This window comes from Primulina eburnea, chromosome 2 (genome assembly GCF_022965805.1).
Source record: "Primulina eburnea isolate SZY01 chromosome 2, ASM2296580v1, whole genome shotgun sequence".
In the NCBI taxonomy this organism is placed as follows: domain Eukaryota; kingdom Viridiplantae; phylum Streptophyta; class Magnoliopsida; order Lamiales; family Gesneriaceae; genus Primulina; species Primulina eburnea.
This window is the reverse complement of record NC_133102.1, coordinates 3,847,034-3,869,388: the sequence shown is the minus strand read 5'-3', so window position 1 is coordinate 3,869,388 and position 22,355 is coordinate 3,847,034. Positions and strand designations below refer to the sequence as shown.

General features: G+C 35.1%; 2 protein-coding genes across 4 annotated transcripts; one reads left to right on the top strand and one right to left on the bottom strand.

Annotated features, from left to right (window-relative positions):
- Positions 1 to 2,295: 2,295 nt before the first annotated feature.
- On the top strand, positions 2,296 to 4,615 carry LOC140820887 (uncharacterized). Of its 2 annotated transcripts, none has more exons than XM_073181266.1 (2): positions 2,296 to 2,455; positions 3,694 to 4,615. In XM_073181266.1, the coding sequence occupies exons 1-2, from the start codon at positions 2,398 to 2,400 to the stop codon at positions 4,335 to 4,337; spliced, it is 702 nt and encodes a 233-aa protein (XP_073037367.1). In that variant the 5' UTR covers positions 2,296 to 2,397; the 3' UTR covers positions 4,338 to 4,615. The 2 variants fall into 2 exon arrangements, with proteins under 2 accessions (XP_073037367.1, XP_073037365.1); XM_073181264.1 differs by having other exon boundaries at positions 2,303 to 2,476.
- Positions 4,616 to 6,582: 1,967 nt separating this feature from the next.
- Positions 6,583 to 20,276, bottom strand: LOC140820876 (uncharacterized). Of its 2 annotated transcripts, XM_073181246.1 has the most exons (18): positions 20,043 to 20,276; positions 18,767 to 18,976; positions 18,469 to 18,535; positions 17,781 to 17,964; positions 12,983 to 13,035; positions 12,263 to 12,351; positions 11,770 to 12,006; positions 10,752 to 10,816; positions 10,400 to 10,460; positions 10,190 to 10,307; positions 10,026 to 10,107; positions 9,876 to 9,948; positions 9,744 to 9,805; positions 8,625 to 8,720; positions 8,283 to 8,437; positions 8,113 to 8,209; positions 6,983 to 7,060; positions 6,583 to 6,903 (listed from the first exon to the last, which is right to left on the bottom strand). In XM_073181246.1, exons 1-18 carry the CDS (start codon positions 20,047 to 20,049, stop codon positions 6,796 to 6,798), a joined length of 1,842 nt encoding a protein of 613 aa, XP_073037347.1. In that variant the 5' UTR covers positions 20,050 to 20,276; the 3' UTR covers positions 6,583 to 6,795. The 2 variants fall into 2 exon arrangements, with proteins under 2 accessions (XP_073037347.1, XP_073037356.1); XM_073181255.1 differs by lacking the exon at positions 18,767 to 18,976 and having other exon boundaries at positions 20,043 to 20,275.
- Positions 20,277 to 22,355: the final 2,079 nt, after the last annotated feature.

The following is a 22,355-nucleotide window of genomic DNA, read 5'->3' as shown; positions in this document are numbered from 1 at the left end:
AACACATGAGTAGTCTCCAGCTAGTTTTACCAACGGTAAATCGGTCAAATGGAGTCGACCCATAAAAGAATTAAATTAAATCTGGGAACGTGAAAGAAAAATTTGCAGTCAACAAATGGAGCATAGTTTTATCAATAAACAGGTCTTTGATCCTCTATAATTTTTCTTTCCACCAAGCAATTGATGGAAATGTTGAGTCGGAAAAATTGCATCTGTTCATCATGTTTTCTTGTTCCATGATCCAATTATCATGCATCGACAGGTAAAACAACACGTACTAATGTCAATTTGGATAAAGAAATACCTGACATAAGGTTTCGAAGTCTTATTAAGGAAAAAATAAAAACTTTATTTTGGATAGAAGAATGAAAAAGTGATTTTTCAAAAAGCTTTGTCTACTGAATGAGCAGCTGCTGTGGAAGCCTGTAAGCCTGAATGTCTAGTTTGGGTCTTTCTTGAGTGCTTTTGTTCCAACCAAACACCATTTTTTATAGTTCTCTCTATATAAACACACTCTAAAGCTTATGATCAAGAAACCCAATTTACAACAACAATGGTGATTTTACTCGGTTCTATTCCTCATCAAACCATTTGACCAAAAAAATCAACCACACCACTTAAATCTGCATGCATAAAAACTAAATCCTCGTGATAATGTAAAAACAATCACTTTTCTCTTTATCATGTTTTTCATATCCAGGAGCTGCCTCGGCTTCCAATGGATCTGCCACACTAATTACTTTATCTCTTTGATCCCCTACATTGTCATCAAATTCAACGAAAGAAGTGCCACCAGTATCAGTTACCACTACATCTGACCGAGAATCAAGCTGCGATAATTTTTCCTCTTTATAATCAGTCACTTCCTCCTCCAGATGTTCTGGAGGCGAGGATTCAACAAATCCGTCAGGTAATGAGTCAGCTTCAGGAAGCTGATTCACTTCTGAGTTCACTTTGCTTTCCATTGTACCTACACAGTTCCATAATAGAAAAATAGTCGTCGGAATCTTGAAAATCGTATATTTATTCAAGCATTACCTCAAATTTGAACTGGATAAAGTCATGAATCATAAAACCTACCCACTTACAAGTACTCGATTATCCACGTACAGTTCCACCATCAAACACCCACCTAAAGACCCTTTGTCTCCCCACCCCACCCCCAGTTTTAAATATAAAAAAAAACATAGATCCAAGCTAGTAAATGCCATTGGTGAAACGAAAGTTTCAAAACATTTTGAGTTGCGTAATTTACAACATAATAACACATGGAAAAGAGCCGGAACACTGTAGCAGTTCGCCACACGACACACACAGGCACCTTTCAACACACAATTATGAGTTGATTCATCACTAAACACGAAGAATTCACGAACCTGGAAGGTTTGGATGGTTGAATTCCGATCGAAATGCAGAGAACTGCACTGACACCTTCAAGGAATAAGTGTCGCCAAATTTTTTTGAGAAGTCGCTTTGATGTATATGCATATTGTATTTTTGTTTCTTATTTTGTTTTTTTTTTTATATTTAAAATTACAATTTAGTTTATCACTAATTTTAAAAATATAAGCACAAAACACATGCGAATATGCATTAATATATAGATTTTTTTTGCTGCACAAAGAAACTCGGGATTTATTTCAATAGTAAAAAGAATTTGTTTAACAACTTTCTTTTTTTATAAATTGGTATAGTAAGTCTCTTATGTACTTTACCGATATTCACAATAAAAAGTAATATTTTTTAATGGATGGTCCAAATAAGAGATCTGTCTCACAAAATATGACTCGTGAGATCGTCTCACACAAGTTTTTCTCGAAACTAATAATAGAAATCGGGACGAGTAAATTTTTATAGCCATGTAAAAATTTCACTTTCAGATATTATAAAAATAATTAAGGTTAAAAATATTTAATCATTTTCTAGTCATATTTATTATCATAGGTGTATATTTTATATAAAAAAATATATTTATTATTGTTATCAAGTCTAAAGACAAAAACGGATACTCATATTTTTCCCAAAATTATCTTTATATGATATAGATACTACATTTTTTGTTTTATTTTTTATTTCAACATTTCAAATTATAGTTTAGTCTTTATATAATTTTTAAAATTATTATATGACTCTCATGTAAATATATATTATATTTGAATATAAATTAAATTGATGATAAAAATTATAGTACAAATACGGAATGGTATGGTTCTTATACATTTTTAGAATATTTTTATTTTTCTAAAAAAAATTAGATCATTATTATTTTTTATCTTTTACGCAATTTGAATTAGGGTTTAGAAAGGGAAATGAAATCGAGTGGGTATAAATAATTGAAAAGTAAAACCCCAACGATTGCAAACATTTTGGGGTTTTAGTTTTGTGAGGTGAAGAAAAATGGCGAGAGGTGCTCTCCTTCATTTTGCGCGATCTCAAGCAAGAACATTGACTTCAGGTTATCTCATGCATTTCTGTTGTGAATTTCATTTAAACATTTTCATTTTCTGATTATTTTCATATATTGGCGATCTATACAAAGTGGCGTTTGCAGAGGATTCGATATCTTCATGCGTGCTTATTTTATTGGTTGATCATGATATAAATCTAATAATTCAGTGTAGCATATCTTGGGTGGGCAAGTTATTTATATTATGTCTGACTTTATGATTCTACTTCCGATAAAAACTGAAGCAATTACTGCGTCCGGTCGTGCACTTTGTGATATAATGGTCTCGCTTTGAATTTTGGTAATTGGTTATACGTAATAATTTTTTTTTGAATTTCTACTGATTCAATTTTTTGCAAGAGGAAACTTTTTCTTGAAATCTATGTTCACGTGAACAGCAGCTTGTTTATTTGTTTTAGTTTTTAGGTGATTTGAGAAATATAACAACCTAGATCAGGGTTTCACGTGTTCACCACATGTTGACTTTTAGATGGGTAAAATTATAGTGAAAAAGAGCACTCAACACAACACAAAATTTACATAATGTGACCATGAAGACCTATTTCCACGACACAATGCGCACAGCGCTAATATTTTATTATTTACTCTTTTTTAAGTGCTGTAATCGCCCCTTTATATAGGTATTCATTTGGAATAAATATGAAACGGGATCGGTTCTATCTAAGTCAAAATAATATCGATGATAGCTAGTCTCAATGATATCAAATCTAATTTCTGAATATTTTCTTTGATTTTCTTATGCTATTATTCTTTATTTTACCATTATTTTAAACAACGCAGAAATACAAGTTGCACACACACCTAATTGGTGTTTTCGAAAGTTCATTGTGTTCTCTGCGGCAGTTGTGGAAAAGGAAGGAACTTATTTTGTCTTTATCGATTAACTCATCCAGTCTGAATAGACACATTTGTATCTTTCCCTCCCCGACTCAATGGCTGCAACCCTGTTTGTGTGGGGTGTCAGGTATGGGTGACTCAACACTCAACAGGTACCAATCATCGAGGTTGATCCTGATGTTGATTGATAAGAAGATGTCTAAAACTCTAAATAGCTTCCCTTTGAAATATCTGGTCAGCAAATAGCGACAAATTATCGTGTGATGAACTTGTGTTGCAACAAATATTGGTTTGAGATCAATAATCACACTGGCAGTTTCATTTGTAATTACCTGAAACTAATATTGGCTGTTAGATTTTGATTGAGACTAATATCTATTCTCATGTAGTTGCTAGGTTTAGTCCATGCCCACAAACATATGGTTCCAAAATTGACACCACCCCTGTCTTGAAGTTTACCCAAGTTTACAAGCGAATGTTATCTCGAGCTTCGACGTCTGAAGACACCAACAAGATTAGTATTGGACCTCAGAACAGGAAAGAAGAGGAAAATAAAGAAATGGACACAGGTGTAGTCTATTATGGTCCCATATCAAACACTATCAAGAAAGTGAAGCTCCTCTCCCTTTCCACATGCTGCCTCTCTGTTTCATTAGGACCCGTCATCACTTTCATGACATCACCTGGCATGAATGTTATTCTAAAGGGGGCAGTGGCATCTACCGTTATATTCCTTAGTGCTTCTACTACTGCTGCCCTTCACTGGTTTGTGAGCCCTTACATCCACAAACTGAGATGGCAACCTGGTTCGGATAGCTTTGAGGTGGAGATGCTATCATGGCTGGCAACACATTTACCAAGAACCATCAAGTTTGCTGATATTCGACCTGCAGAGACAAAAAGGCCTTTTGTGACGTTCAAGGCTAATGGTAGTCTCTACTTTGTTGATGTGGAGCACTGCCACAATAAGGCATTACTGGCAAAACTGACCCCTCAAAAGCAAGCTCATGGGTCTGCCTTCAAGAACTTGTGAAGTGCACCATGTTTGTAGACCATTCAAATGACTCTAGGTAGAAATTTCCTGTTTTCTTATGTTATTCTGTGTCTTGCCTTTGAGGGCATTGAAGGAATTAATTATAAGTTTGAGTCAAACTTTGGCGCTAAACAACGTGCATCAAAGATCAACATTGTTCTATTTGTGTTTGAGTCAAACTTTGGCGCTAAATAATGTGCATCAAAGATCAACTTTCTTCTATTTGTGTTGCTCGGGATCATGGATATATGATATATAACCAGTTTGTGTTTTATCTATGTTATTGTTGCTTTCTGGGACTTCTCTCTCTGAATTCCATGCCATCAACTGGAATACTATTAACCACAAGATTGACAAGTGACAATCGAGCATTTGTTCTATACTTGGATATCATTTGGCATATCCCTGAGGGCTGAGGGTATTAGATTGTCATATTCTCAGATTTTGATTTATAGTTTAATAAATCTTGATATTGTTGACTCCGGAAGAACAATTACCACAGTAATCCTACATTTGACATTATGTCCTACAACAAAATATTGTTCTTATATTTACAATTTAGAATCAGGATCATTCCCAGTTTGGGATCAATTGCATGAAATTATGTATTATTTTATATACTTTACCAATTTAACCAATCATTAAATACATTAATTGATATTATGTGGCACTGACATGGCGATTTAGTTGAATTAAGAGAAGTTGTAGGTATCATTGCAGGCTTCGGACCGCCAAGATTCCACAAGTGAATCGAAAGAGTTTTATATTTAGTCAAATACTATAAAGAAGCATTCTCTTTGGTGCTATCGTTTCGAGTTTTTCTTCATTTTTTTACTTAATTTCCATTCATTAAGACAACCTTTCCAACCAACGGTGTTGCTGATTTTCTTCCAAGAAATGACCTCTTCTTGAGATAAGGTAGGATTTAGTTCTCATTTTTTAGTACTTAATCTTACATTGGAAGCAAAAAAAAAAAAAATCATGTTGAAAGTTCTACACCTTTGACTCTCCTATGGCCGTTGTGAAGTGAATGAGAACCCAAGAAAACATGAAACTTGTGTGGTTTGGCCGTGAAGAACTATATCCACAAGATAAAGTCGTTTGGAGTGTCAAAACTCTGTTTTTAGATTACCGTCATCTCATCTTTTAATCGTTAAAAATATATTAGGATGGATATGGTAGGAAATCTTTCGTACAAACTAAATCAATAAAACTATGTTATAAAAATACATTATAATTACAGTAATCTCAAATTTTAATTCGAGAATCTAATTTTTGAATTATATCACTGATAAATCCGATTATTGGTCAGAATGAGATATGATGTCATTGTGTATAGACAAGGTATTGCATACATATCCAACGTTGCTGTTGGAGAAAGCTACCGTAGACAGGGAATAGCAAAGAGGCTAGTAGCTAAAGCAGAGGCCAATGCCAGAAGTTGGGGATTTCGTGCAACCGCATTACACTGTGACGTACTAAACATTGCAGTAAAAAAATTATATGCAAGTCTAGGCTTCAAATGTATTTAAAGTGCCTGAAAATGCAACTTGGCCTCAGCCTAAAACCTCACCTGATATGCACTTCAACTTCATGACAGAAACTTATTCAAAGATACTAATAATACGCATCTAAACCGTAAAACAGAAAGTAGTGTAAATATTCGTGTACATGGACATTTGACAAGTTGCAGGTTGTGAAATGTATTTCTTCTAAGTCTACTCATAATTCGGTGGTCTTTTAGCCCAATGATAGAACGTCGGTTTTACTGGCGATCTGGGAGCCAAGGTCATGGCTTTGATTGTGATGAGGGCAAGCAATTGCCACAGAAGAGATCACCGGTGTAGGTATAATGTCGATTACCCTTTTTACGGATGTCAAGGACACTTGGACTGATCCAGGACCAAAAGAATTGAATTGTACAGTTCATGTAAATTAATCTTTGTTGTTACCATTGTTACAGGGAGACCGCCATTTAGTTCCAATTGTTTGGGATCTTTGGGTTTTTTTAATTAAAAAAAAAAGTTTTATTTAAGGATGTTAGGTTTTCTGATGCATGAAAAATTAAGATCTTTTGAGTCAGTTCTCACATTACAGATCCTTCAATTCTTAATCTAATACGTAAAATATATAGACAAAGTCATGATTATTCGGAACAACTTTTTCAAGTTTGTGAAGATCAAACCAAAGTCATGTACATATGTAATGTATAACATTGAACAACCTGCATGTCTCACATATCAGATCAACCAAAATTGCAGTAAAATTTATTCATGTTCCTCGACGAAACGTTTAATATTTGTAGTCATAGATTTGTATGCCACAGATTGTACACGACATTATTACACATCATGCAAAACTTCACGGATTTGAGTCACTTGACGTCTGTCTTTTACCGCATTTTTGTATACGTGCAGAGAATGTGTAGCAAAACAAAAGCCACTGAGGAATCTGTCGATCATACTTGGACAAATTTGTCTAAAGTGGAAGTATCAAGTGCAGGAAACTCTCTCATAGCAGAAAGAACAGCAAGACCAAGTTTAACGGCATCTTCATCGCTTGTTGCCTGCAAGAATTACTATTATCAGTATGGTCACAGGCATTTTAAGCAACCATGTAACTTCTTTATGGAATGGTGCAGTCACCTCAATATTTAGAGGCAAGACGGGGTCATGAAGTGAGAGCCTCAAAAGAAACCATCCACCATAGCCCGAAACTCGTACCTTTTTTCATAGAAAGTGGAAACTACGTATTGTTAAAGGAATATACCAAAACACAAACCCCAATTCCACATAGATCATATATACACATATATTGTAAAATTAAAAAAACAAACAAACAAACAAACAAAACAAAATTTTGAGTTGTTTAATTGTGCAAGCATTACCAAACACCGCATTGCCAAGGTTTTCTGTTGAAAATGTAAGCACGGTTCTTTGCAATCAAGCCAATGTGATATAGTAGGGATCAACATATTCTATGATCAAATTACGTGATCTCAATATGAAAATTTATATTTTGTTTCATGACGACTATATTTAGAGGATAAATTACAGCAAGATTGTGATTCAATAATGAGATCATTTTTGTAGCTAAAGTGTAATCGCAATGCACTGAAGTGAAACGAACATAACTTAATAGAACTGTCAAGAGTTGACTTAGAATTGATATTCCTTTCTCGTAACAACACATAAGCTGAGATATTAAATAACCAATAGTTTCAGCTACCATAGTTGTCAATAGCCCCCGTAGCCCTCGCTATAGCGAATAGCGTGGCGAAGCGACACCACATCGCTATGGACCGCTATGTGCTATGGACTTTCCAATAGCGCTCGCTATCCTCGTTATTGGCACTATAACGACAATCGCAATAGCTGAAATAGCGGCGCTATTGCAAAGCGAAGTTACATGCTTATTTTCTGTACTTTTTTTTTCTAATTTTGGTTTTTTTTGCATGTACTTAGGTAGGGTTTTGCTGGAAAATTATATTTTTCTGCATTTCTTGCTTTATTTTTGTGTCTTCTATGATATTTCAATGAAAAAACTTAAAATAATTTCAAGTTTTAGTATTTTACAATTAAAGCTGATGGAATATTATGCTGGAAATTAAGGTTTTTGAATTGATGTTACTATATGCTATATATTATATATTTATATACTTGTGCGCATTACTTTCAAATAACCCTCGCTACGCTATTCGCTATGCGCTATAGCCATGGGCAACCTTTGCGCTACGGAGCGCTATGAGTGATTGACAACTATGTCAGCTACTTACTCCTTCGTAGTTAACAGGGGCTTTCTGAAGGTTTGGGTCTGAATCAGTGATGTTTGACAAGTGCTGTAGCACTGACTCTCCATATTCGTGGAAAGATCTGCAATACATCAATATCAATGTTTAATGAATCACAGGAGAAAAGTTTCACAGTAAGGTGTAGAGAAGCTCACCCTCCTCTAAGATCTTCATGATTCTGATTGATTTTGAGTCTAAGTTCAACAGCAACCCCTGGTTCCTCTAGACCATCCACCAAATCTGTCAAAACCTTGCTGCCACCACCAACTCCAGAAGCTTTAGCTGATGCAAGTTTGTTTAAAATCTTGACCTACAATCGATAAAGAAGTACAAAACAAAAAGGAATGCTTCATATTGAGATTCAAGGGACTATTGAGCTATAAATTTTCATGGAAACAAAGAATTAGCAGTTGCCTTTGTTCATAGCAGGTTAGAAGGCAAATATGGGATGGACCTTTGATGACTAAAAATCAATAACCGGGATGATAAGAACCTACCATGAGGTATGCACCGTCGTCGAGCCAATTATTCTCCTTAAGAGCTCCATGACCACTCGTTTCAATAGCCAAATGTGACTCCTCTCCAACAGAGTTCTGCCACAATTTAACCAGCGGCATTAGTCCTTTAAGCTTATATATACATATTTGAAATATCAAAACAGTTGGATGACCCCTGTATGAAAGTCATGACTGTCAGCTGTGTTTGAATTTCATATTTCCATAATTATGCACCACGAAAGTCTTTAAAAGCCCCAGCCCCGACCCTCGATCCCCCTCGTCTCTCTCTCTCTCTCAAAAATAAAAAATAAAAGGACACCAGAGATGGCCAAATCAACCACCCGCATAAAACCTGACACAAGAAACTAATTTAAGTTAATGGATAGACATGGAAAACTAAGGAAGGAAATAATATCCCTGAATTAAATACTTAACTATTACAAAAATTACCATCAGACATTGAAATTGTGATCATATGGTTCAAACTCCCATCTTAAATATTGACTCGAGTCAGGATATGTGATAGCTCATGTGTTGTGCATCATTGAGGATAATAATGGCGTGTTATAAACTAAGACATCGCTTGGCTCATGTGATGAGATGATAATAATGTACGATATTAGGATAAATAAATTAAAGACATACATAACTTAATTTTTTTAACTCTGACTGATGTTGGATGAGGCGAGGACACAAAATCTTATCTTTCACACTAAATGATGCCTAAGTTGAAAATGTGTCCCATTTCACAATAAGAAAACTAAGAGAGTGGTGAATCTTATCAGTTAACAAGTGAGCATGTTTCTTTAACCAACACATACAATATTCTTTCCCCCAGCCATTTTCTGTAAGATAAACTAGTCAATCAGGTTAATGACTCTCTATACACTTGTATCAATATCTTTTTATGTTTTTGCTGCATTGAAATCAAAACCTGTGATATGGAGGTGAGGGGTGTGTATAGAAAAGGGATAAATTCAAAAATAATAATTAGTTTTAGAACTAAGATATTCAGAAACAAGCACAAAAGTAATGTTCAAGGTGATAGTGACCAAGCCCCAGAATTGCAAATAGAGACAGCAGGTCCAGACTCATATTAATATATTATTCTTTACTTACCAAACGAATAGCTTCATCAATTACATTTTTGTAGCCTCTTTTGAACCTGTGGTGTCTTCCACCTGAAAAGATTAATTAGTGTAAGCTTCATGATAACCAAAAAAATTATCATTCTGAAACTATTTATCCTACCCAGTTTCTTTTCGATAAATGCAGTCAATCCATCTGACGTGACACTGTCAGTGACAATTGTTGTCCCTGGATGCTGTTACACAAAAGTACAAAAAAAATAGGAAAAGCTTTCTCTGAGAAACCAAGAAACAGTCATTGAGAAAAACATACTTGTTCTAAAACAATAGCAGAGATTAGGGCAATCAAACGGTTCCGATTGAACTCACGGCCACTGGAGTCTACAGCAGCAGATCTGAACAAAAGATCTAATATCATGTTTCATCAGAAAATTCAGCAGGTGTTTCCAAGGAACACAAGAGACCAGCAACCTGTACCTGTCAACGTCAGTATCAAAGATGATGCCCAAGTCTGCTTTGTTCTCAAGGACAGCCCGTGTGATAGCTTTCATAGCTTCTTTATCCTCCGGATTAGGAATATGATTCGGAAATAATCCTGGTATAGGTACAAACATAACATCAGCGCTCAAAAACATTTCGTGCACATGACACATTTACATAAATGAGAACTTTCGAATTTAGAGTTACCATCTGGCTCTAGGAACTGACTTCCAGAAGTAACAGCTCCAAGAGGCTCAAGAACCTTGCCCTGATACGCCGGAGACAACAGCTATTAGGGGAGCTACATGGAGATTCCTTAACAAAAGAGCAACATCATTTTTGGCACGAGTTTACAACCAAAAGATTGCAATATCCTAGAGGACTCATTCGTTATTAGTTAATTTACTACAGGAAATGCTATTAAAGATTCCATGATCCTCCGCTCACTCCTATTTTATTTCTCATGCTTCATAAAATCTAACACCTTTGGAGAATGTGTGCAGAAAACAGGCAAGAGATGATTAAAATTAATAAAAAAAATAAAACAGTCCATACTTACGGCAAAGAATCCTCCAGCCCCATTTCCAGCATCCACAACTATATGGAGTCCCTCAAGGGGCTTCTCTGAAAGTGAGATCAAATAATTAATAACGATGAACAAGATCTACGTGCCTTTTAAATCATGAAGTGGATTTCAACATGGTAATTACTGACACGCGTAAGGTCAACAGGAATGCTCCATTATTAAACAGTCGGGGGGTTGGGGGAAGAGGGTCGACAGACTCCAATGATAGGAACATAATAACATCATTCGCGGGGGCAGATCTGGGATTTTATATAGCAATATGGTTTTAAAAAATTTCGAGGGTCACGGAGATCTATCGCTGCTAGCGAAATCAAATTTTAACTCAATAAAAACCTTCATTTCTTTTTTTTTCATTCTCTTTATTTTGGTGTCATTTTACAACTTAATTTTAAAATTTAATGTAAAGTCCAGAAATTATCTTTTAACAAATTTTTAAATCTTTTTCAATACAAAAAAATGAGTGACAATAAAATTAAAAAAGTTGGGTTTTGATTTCACAGGAGATGCCCTCATTTAACGTCAATATATCATAAAGACAAAAATTCAGTCAACTAAACAAATGTTCAATTTGAGTTCAATAATAGATATTGAAATTGGTCTAATTGAAAAAATGAAGAAGAACAAATAAATTTAAAAAGTTTTAAAAAATGAAAATGGAAATGAGGACTATCAATTAATCAAACCAAATACTTCTAGCACAAAGAAATAGTGTTTTAAAACAAACTTGAAAATGGAAATCACTTAAACTATTTTACTAATATATATATATACATATATATATATATACACACACTAGACAAAAATATTTGTGTATAGTAATAAAAAATTTAAAAGAATTTGGGGGTGATGTAGATCTGCCTCTGCTCATCCGTATAAAGAGAAGCACCACTTACTGCTGGAATGTGAGTGCTAATCTAAAGTTACTTATTTTTTCCTAAAAAAATGCAGTGTCTTACGATCTACATACCAAGGATTATGTCCGATATTATACCTATATTCCCTGCAGAATCACGAACTGCTGCTACCAGATTAGATGAATAAATAGTCATGTAGTCCACCTTTTTCACAGCTTGTGTCGCTTTCCTTTCTGCATCCCTCAAACCTTCATCTGTGATGTTTTTATATATCTCAGCAGCACGCTCCAATATAACTTTGATATCGGCTTTCCCAAGTCCGCCAGCATTGGTAAAGAACTTGAATCCATTCCGGTTGTAGGGAAGATGACTAGCTGTTCCAGACAAAAACAGGATCACAACTATTCCAGCATGAAACGTCGATATATAACTAAAATTCTAAAGCAGGTACAACATGCCTTTTTAACCGCAACATTTGAAATTGTAATCGAGCTTCTTTGAGCAAAACAGATTGTTCAACACTTTGTGTAAGTCTAGCCTACAACTGGCTATCCCAGGTCTATTTAAGTTGTTATAATATTAAATTTGTTATAGGTTAGATCAAAAGAAGCATAAAATTAATCGGCCGACCCGTAATCATTATAGATCCATCAACTGGGCATTGAACGTCTTCATTACTGGTGAGAGTGCTATTGAACATTGCTGGTGTGGATGCTAATCTGCAAAAGCAGAAATGTTAGCAATATTATATCATGCTGCTGTAGTGGTGGCTCAACCAAAGAGTGCTTGCATGGAAGGTAACAGGAAGAAGAAAGTCTTTTTTCTAAAACAACACACAAAAGCATGGCCACCGAGGTTTGCAGTTACATAATTCCTGAAAAACTAAATGCTTAGACAGTGGTTGACCAGAAAGAACAGAGAACTGAAGTTCACGAAGCACAACAGCATCTCCATTCATAAAATCATGAGTTGATTATATCAACAAGTGATGGATCAGGAAGCACAGAAGTTCACGAAGCACAACAGCATCTCCATTCATAAAATCATGAGTTGATTATATCACCAAGTGATGGATAATATACAATGCAAATCATGAGATTCTGTGTCCTTTGCTGTGGCAGTGCAACGTGGATGCTTGAATTTATATTCCATCTTACAGTAGAGGCAAATCTTCCAATTATAAGATTGCATTGTTTTTGGGAAGATGGATATATGTGAAACAACCATGCTTTTAAATTCAACGTGTATAAGAAGAATTTTCCTCCACTGCTGAAGTTGTTGATCAAGTAAAAAGTAAATTTTTGCATCTCGCTCAGATTTGAACTAGCACAAACAGGAAGCATCACATACCCGTATTGAATAACATGAAAATCAGCCCCAGCTAGACCTCGAGATACAGCATCCTGAAATTGCATTAAGATTCTGTATTAGGAATTAAATAAATTGCATTAAGATTCTGTATTAGGAATTAAATAAATTATTCTCGACCTTTAAACCCACAAAAATTAAATTGACAGGAAAAAAAATGATAAAGATCAAATATTTGAACGGGATAAAACTATGTAACCCCCTCCCCTTAAAAGAGAGCAATCTAAATTGTAAACAAATTATTACAAAAAACAAAAAGGTAAATCATAGTTTCAGAATACCAATGCTCATCTATTTGTTCGACTCTTAGAAGCAAAACGCTGAAAAAAGTGATATAGCCTCCTGCAGTTTTGAAGCTATAATGAAGTGATCTGTCAATAAAATGATGACCCAGGACGCGTAGAATGGTGAAATGATTGTAATCCACAAGCTCAGTAAAAGGTATCATTACAAGCAGTTCCAGAGCTGAGTTTAAGATATCACTTGTTCCCATCTCCAGTGGATCTACACACAAAATTTTTAGGTAGTTCAACTTACCGAACATGCATTTTGCATTTGACTGCAGAGTTGCGTTTCAGCACCCCAGTTACTTAAAAGATGGACGCCAGACTGCTTCTTGTATGCAGAATTGCACATTTTAATCAAATGCATAGGTTTGATTCCAATAACTTTCACTTACGATCCTCAGCTATCAAACTGTCTAGCTGGAAAAGGGTTTCTTCTAATTCTTTTTTCTAAGAGGAATACTGATACGGACTCATACGGGTGCGGAACAAATGAGTCAGGGATAAGAGGATTCGAAGGCTAAACAAGTTAGTCTAGTTTCATGTGATTGTAAAAGAAATAATGGAAAGAATGATTATCATAGTTATTGTAGTACCAAAGGATATAAATAGGACAAAGACTCTCATTTATGATCATTCAACATATATGCCAATACAAATTTCTTGCATCTTGAGGTCTTCTCTCTCAATCCTCAACCCTTTCTTAGGAGTCCGACTGACTCGAACTAACCACTCTTAACATTTTGTGCTCTCGTTGCGCTGATTGATTCGATCATGGCGGAAGAAATGTGTGAAACCCAATTAGAGGACATTTTATCAAAAGTTACTGCATTACAAGAAAACCATGCCATCCAGATCGAGAAGCAAATTTAAATGCAAATTTGGAGCAGCACATTCGCAGAATTCCACATAATCCTTCGGCACAGCAACCGCCTTCACCGACGAGCATTAATCTTCAAAAGTCGCATTAATCTTCAAAAGTCATGGCAACTTACGGTTCCCGATTCCACCAATCAACTAAAATCTGTACGACTCGATGTCCCACGATTTCTGGCGAAAATTCGTCGGCTTGGATTGCTCGCATTCAGAGGTATTTCAATTTCTATAGTATTGCAGACTTGCGACGCTTAGAGATTGCTTATTTTCATTTGGACGGTGTTGCTTTGGATTGGTATGATTTGATGAGTCGAAATCAATTAATTACCATTGGAAGAAATTCTTAATTGCATTGGAAAAACGATATTTGGTCTATGTGAGTTTGAGGTTTCTTATCACAATTCAAGCAACATTTCTGAAGATGACAGATAGGTGGATACAGCATAGAAGCAAACAGAATATCTTATTTATGGCTGAAGAGGAGTAAGAGAAATCAATTGGAAAAAGGAAATAAGCCCATGTCGACCAGAAGATTTGACCATCCCCACCTGTTCGATCAATTGTCCCAAAGGAATATTGGTGATCCCGAGCCTACAAGTGGGAGTTCGAGTTTCAATATGGATTCCATAACTACATGCCAATCCATAACTACATGCCAAGAGGAAAAGACCGACCCAGTGTTGTGAATAAAAAGAGGCGGTGGCGGGGCGCTTACTACTGCCTCGGCCGCCTAGGTGGTTGAATTTTTTTAGCAATTTTTCATAGGTACTTATATATAATTGTTTTTGATAGGAAACAATTTTTATTAATGTCAATGATTGGTTACATAGAGCGGATAAGTAATCCACGCCTACAATCAAACCTACAACTTCATAATCATGACCATGCAAATTTTCAATACCTAACTAAATCAGAGATACAAAGATGTTTGTATTCTAGCACTATCGTTGACCAACTCGCAACTCGGAATTTTATTTTATCCCATACTTCTTGAACCGACTCGGACTTGTCTTCAAAAATTCTTGCATTCCTATCCAACCAAATGGACCAGAATATACAATGAACGATCACATACCAGAACCTGAGATGTTTTCTCCCTGTTTGGAAATTGGGTTCTATATCAAACATATCTCTTGCCTGTCCCGGGAACGCCCATACCAAATCCATCTCTTTTAATGCGTTTAGCCAAATGTTGTGTGAGAAAGAACAATATAGTAGTATATGATCCTGAGTTTATTCTTCTCTTCGACACAAGCAACACCAATGTGGGCATAAGGCAGAGGTCGGCCATCTTCTTTGCACTGAATTGCAAGTTTGTAACTTCCTCAAAGCCACAATCCACGAAAAAACTTGAACTTTCGGTGGGACAGGTACTTTCCAAATGTTATGACAGTGTGTGAATGAATTTGAAGCATTAGTGGGAAAAAATAACTTATAAAAAGATTTTACAGAAAACAATCCTGATGACTCCCCCAACCAAAATCTATAGTCCTCAACACCCTACTCCAAACGCACGTCCTGTATGACACCTAATAGTACCGTATACTCAATCTCTCTGTCTCATTAAATTTCTTTCTAATACAATCTAGACAAAGTGCAAATAAATATATAAATGCAAACTACCAAGATAATTAAGGTGGTGGCCGATGCCGACGATGGTTGGATGCGGTTTGATGCGGGTGGAGGACACTTGAAACCCAAAATAAATACAAAAGAAGTGAGATGTTTTTTTATTATATCTAGGTTTTTTAAATTGATTGAATTTGACTGATTTTTAAATTAATTGACTTTGACGGTTGACTAAGATTTTTAAATCATTGACTGTCTCGCCTAACTGTTTGGCCGCCTCCACCATCTCCGCCGCTTGCCAGAGCATCTTGCCCGCCGAATAGCTTTAGACCGCCTATAGAGACTGTCTTAGACAAATGCGGGGCAATCGAGTACCGCCTACCGCATAGGCGACCGTCTCAACCGTCATTTAGAACAATGATCCAGCCATAGAGAAGCAGAAACTAAACCGGGCGAAATTAAGAATGAGACGTCACTCGATAACACAGATGACTTGATATCACATAAATTGGGACCTGCATGTGGGAAGTATTGTGCATCACAGCCTAGACATGATTATCTTACTTGTGTGAGCTTGCAAACAAAATGTGGCATACAGTTTGATGGGCAGACAAAGTTGATGGACATCTCCATGAAATTAGTGGCTGAAAGGATGGTAGCCTTGATGCATAATACGGATGACAAATACAGTTACAAGGTGCGAGAGGATAATTACATAATAGAAAAATCAGTGGACGATTTCATACGCTCTAACCTACTACAATTCTCGCCAATAACTTCTGGGAATCGGGTTACAAAGCAAGTCAAAACTATATTTCCGACTGTCGAGAGTTTTCATTGTGAACTTAACTCATCAGGTTGTGAGTGTTCCGGCCACTTCACCCATGATGATCTCGTTGGAAGCAATGGTGCCGAAGGGGTGTGAAGCACGATTACTAAGCCAAGGAACTTTCAAAAATTTTATTGTTTCAGCTCATATTGCTAAATTTAAATGTCAAAAACAAGTAATATTCTCTTTGTCAGCGGCTCCACTTGCAAATCAAACCATGTTCACTTTTTTCGCCATTTTTATCTTTCGACTAATACACACAAGGGATGGCGGTTGATCACTCAAATACTGATGCAGCCAGACAGGTTGCCGGAAGAAAATTCTTGGGATGCGATTGCGACTTTTGGAGCACATACTCCGACTTGCACCTTGAGGACAAGGTGTTTATGAGGGGTAAGGTAATGATACGAGTGCGGCACAGATGAGTCAAGAATAAGAGGATTCGAAGGCTAAACAAGTTAGTCTAGTTTCATGTGATTGTAAAAGAAATAATGAAAAAAATGGTTTATCATAGTTATTGTAATACCAAAAGATATAAATAGGACAAATACTTCCATTGGTAATCATTCGACATATATGCCGATACAAAAAATTTGTATCTTGAATTCTTCTCTCTCAATTCTTACCCCTTTCTTAGGAATTTGGCTAACTCGAACCAACCACCCTAACAAATACTAATTTCAACAGTTCATTATACCTACTCGTTCGTAAAGGCAGGACAAATATAACCACTTTTATTGCAGTAAATAAAGATTGAAAACCACCAACCGTGTGTAAGTAGCAGAGTTATATCCAATATCAGAATCAAGGAAACAAACTATTTAGTGTGTTTATCTTCCTAGCTAAAAATGTCTAAATGGAAAGTATGTTAAATTTTCCAGTATGCTTCCAAATGCTTGTTGATGCAAAGTATCAAGAGGTATATGCATACCACTCACATTAATTCCTGTGCATGTCATGCTTCTCTTCTAGTCTAAAACATTAATAATGTTATGCATATTAATCAACAAATAAATCTTCTAACTATTTTTGGTGAATGTAGTTCTTTGAATACCAGTCACATAGCAGCTATAAAACTTTTTCAATATAGGAACTCTCAAATCCTCTTCCGAGCAAGCAAAATAATGAAGATGTAGTTAACAGAAAAAATATAAACTTTTGTAATGACATCACTATAAGGACCCCTTTTTTGGCATGAGTTTATGACATGGCGAACTGATACCTGTAATTTCTGTGCAGATATCCGTGAATCATGGCCAATAGAAACTCTCAACCGTTTAGATACATCGAGTTTTTTCTTTTCCAGTAACCATGAGGCAAAAGAAGCTGCAATTGCTTGTGCAACCGGTTCAGTAAGGCTAATAGGTTCTCCCTCAACACCATCAATAGCAACACCACGGATATCACTGTTAATTTCCAAAAGATTAAACAAATAGTGCAAGAAGATGTCAAATGTATCTGCAGGATCACATCACACAAGGAACTTAAATGATCCTCACTTCCTGAACGCACATCATGAGACACTCTGAAACAGAAAATTATTTCCAGGTTTCAAAACTGAAAATAACAATTCATATAATGCTGTGAAAGTTCAAAAACACGTGTAAGGATGTATTTCCTCAGGAAGTTTGGAACACAATGGAAAAATAAATAGTTTCTTAGGTTAATCAGAGAATAAAATAAAACAACTGCAGAAGGCTATCAGAATTTTCTACAAGCCAACTTATTATATTTTGTAATGTGGGGGGTCATTGTCAGAGGACGTAGCCCGACAAACAACAAGCCCCTAATTAAAAAAAATTACTCGAGAAACAAGGATTGCAAGTTGAACAGCATATATGGTGCCACATAAAAAGTGAATATACCCAGAAGGACACAGAAAACAAATGCTAATTGATATCATTCCATACCTTCCGTTTTGAAGCTTAAGAAAAGCACTTTTGTCTGCAGATGGTATGACTGTGGTAGGTGAAGCAGCTGCGGTAAAGAAGAAAGGTCCAGTTACAAACACAAGTGATTTGTGGTTGGCTACAGCATCACTCATCACAGTGATATGGTACATCCTCACTTTGAAAAATAACATATAAATGCTTGCCAACGGAAATCCACATTCAACTTTTAAATTACTAAACCATTCCAAAGGTTGTGGTTGGGAATGGTAAGGCTAAAACCGAATATCAAACTGAATAATGAGATTCTAGAACAGACCATTGCAATAAACATTTCCACGGTTAAAGTTCGAGAGCGTGTGTAATTGATTGGCAGGGATGCCAGTCCATGCCAATTTCCCTCTTATGAGGGGAAGCGACTCAAGCCTATAAAGGGTACAACAGTCCTTGCGATTTTGGGTGCTTAAATGCCTATCCTGCTGGCAGCAATGTGCTACCAGAACATGTTGGACAAACTTCCCTGACATTGCTGCATGAAAATTGAAAATTTACATCACTATTAGGGTTGTTACTGACAAGAGCTTAACAAAAAATAGGATATTTATCATTAAGCTCCAAGGATATAATTTAGTTTCTCAAAGAGACCATCGTATTTCTCCAAAACTCCCTCCCCTGATGCTGTTCCTGGGATTGGGAATGAGGTAATATATATTTTTGCACTGCTTGTATAAGGCTTGAGAAACCAAACTCTCTTAATTTATAAGTTGAACAATCAGAAATCAGAATACATGTAAAACAACATTACATAGACAATTACGTTCCCTAAATTTGGTGGTGACAAACAATTTCCTCAATCATTCAACATCAACAAGAAATTAAAAAAAAACAGGATATAAACAACTTTTAGAAAGTAAATTAAATGCAACCTGCAGCATGAAAAAACTAGAAACATAAGCAAGAAAGAAAAGGTGGAGAACAGTATGAAAGGGGGATAGTTCCTCTTCTCTGTATATATGAAATCATAAAGCACGGATGCATATAAGTTATGATCTTAATAGTTTCGAAGAACAATAAAACTTGATTAATTTAGCATCTCGATTAAGATAGAAACAAAAAAAAATCTTCAAAGAACAGTCGAGAAATAAGTTTCATAAAGCCCAACACCAGATGGAAAAACAGCTTGACGGTACTAAATTTTCAATCTCCTCGTGATCACATCAATTGAACAATATGAACACATTTCCCTTCAATTTCTTCACATGAGCTATTTCAAACTACATAATTCAGTCAGTTAGAACCTACTGAACTTCTGCAGCGTACATCTCCGCATTTCAAAATCAACTCAGAGTTCTAAAACGAATAAAAAAATCTTACTTATGAATTCGTTAACGCGGTCAACGATCAATTGTGAAATGGATCGTGCTGAACAAACAAAGAGAAAAACCCCATGTCTGCTACCAACTACGCAATTCAATCTTATTCTGCTTTAGTTAGCATCAGCGAATACACCATAACAGAAACAACAAAACTAGAACTACATGGATATAAAGGAATGCTATTGGACGATTAAAGCAGTACACAAAATGCGATTGTACCTGCCATTTTCCAAACAAATTAAAAAAAATCCTTGCGATTTGATGGAGTAGAAGCGGTGGCGGAGAAAGAGAGGACTTGAGCTGCAGCGGTGGCGTGGAACGGTAGGAGGATTTCAGCGGCCGACGTGGTTGGTAAGATTCTCTGGCACCCCAAAAGTGTAACACGATTTCAAAATCACAACACTACAGACTACAGTGAGTGATGTCAAAACCGTCATATAAAATAAAATGGATTGGCCAACCCGCTAAAACGACGGACCGGCTGTCAAATTAGACACAAAATTAGTTAGATGAGTCGGTGTGGTCCAACCCACACCTAAAATATGGATGAGTGTATGTTATTCGATTTTTGTTTTGTATAACATGATCAGTCGATTATTAAACTTTAAAACAAAAAATATATAGTTTATCAATATTTTTTATTTTGAGATAATCAGCTAATCATCTTATAGAAACATATCAGGAGTATATAGCACAGAGACACCGCCTAAGATAGTTAGATTTGGTTCTTGATTTCCAGACCAGCTAAGCCAATTTTGACAACTTTAAAATTAAAAGATTATGTCTTTTGTGAGACGGTTTCACGAATCTTTATCTGTGTGACTGATCAACCCTACCGATATTCACAATAAAAAGTAATATTTTTTTTATAAATGATCCAAATAAGATATTTGTCTCACAAAATACGATCCATAAGACCGTCTCACACAAGTTTTTGTCAAATTAAAAATGCTATCAAATCGATTTTGGGTTGGAACAAACCAGTATTAGATTGTTTGTTAATGGAGTCAAAACAATCTTGTAGGATGTTATACTTAGAGTCGTCGAAACAATTTGGCGGTGGGCCTAGACAAGTTGGCCCATTTGGGTTGCGGGTTTAACAGGGTGGGGCGGCCTGCCAAATTTTTTTTCTTTTTTTTAAAAAAAAACTTATATTTGATCTAGTATTGAATGTTTGATTAAATTCAAGTTTATTCAATAGATTTATCAATTGTTTTTATAGATGATAATGTAAGCACATTTTAATATCTTACATTTTTATTTTTTTATAGCTAAACTTCTATTTATGTTATTCATATTATTTGGGAATTTGATTTTTTATACAGAATATAATAGTTGACATCAAATTTTTATATGATTTATTATATTGTGATATTTATTATTTATTATGACGTGATATTACTAATTTTTATCTTCAATCTCAGATATTAGTGTTTTTTTTTTATTTTCTAAAAATTTTGGCTGATTAAACATATCTAAACCCGTAGGCCACAATCCGAGACAGGTTGGGTTGAACTTTAGGTGGCCCGTTTGGAGGCAGGCCTAAACGGGCCAACCCAATGGTAAAAAGACTATGAAGAATATAAAATATGAAAATGGAAAACCTATGGGCCAAATCAATATGGGCAGCTGTTGGAAAACTTGGGCCATTTGGGATTGGGCCATTTGGGCTTAAACGATCTCAGTATACGTATGCTTAGTTTATATTAGATATTTTGTGACCGCTATACGTCCTTGTACTCGATTTTTTTATATAAAAAATTAAAAATCACAATTAAATTTATTTAAGATTCATGGTTTTTCATTAAGTTTTTTCAAAATAAAATTTAGAAATTTTAAATATACTAAATGTGTAAGAAAAACAAAAGTTTATTTTGGAAAATAAGAAATCTTAAAAATTATGAAGAGTGTGAAATATTGAAAAGTTGAATTTAGGAAACTAAAATTCATGTAAATTTTAAAAAAATGTATATAAAACATGGTTGGGGTAGAAAATTAGGATCATTGTCTTTAGTAAGGGGCTGTTTATGCAAGGATATTCTTTTAAAAAAATTAAATATTAGAAATATCCATCTATAAAATTATGTGATAAATAGTTATATTTATATGAAAAATATTAACAGAAAAAATTGAAAATTTATATGAAAATTGATATGAAACGAAAGTACGATAAGTGAATTATTAAAAATTTCGGAGGTTAACAAATTAAATTTCGTATTGAAATTGATTTTAATTACTTTTATTATTATTATTATTTAGTGATGGTTGCTTTTGAAAATTTACTCAAAAAAGCAACGTGCGTTTAGCGTAAATTAGAAAATTAAATAAAAATATATAGCTTGGTTAGATATGTGACTACAATAATTATTGCAAATTTGACATGAATATCAGAATATGCCCTAAGGTCTCTCTGAATTAGTTGTATAAATGAATTTTTAACATTTAATCAAGAGATTCATTATCTCTACCAATATTTTCTTGGACGAGCTTATCTTGTAAGACTTGCGTTATGTGATTTATCTTACTAACATA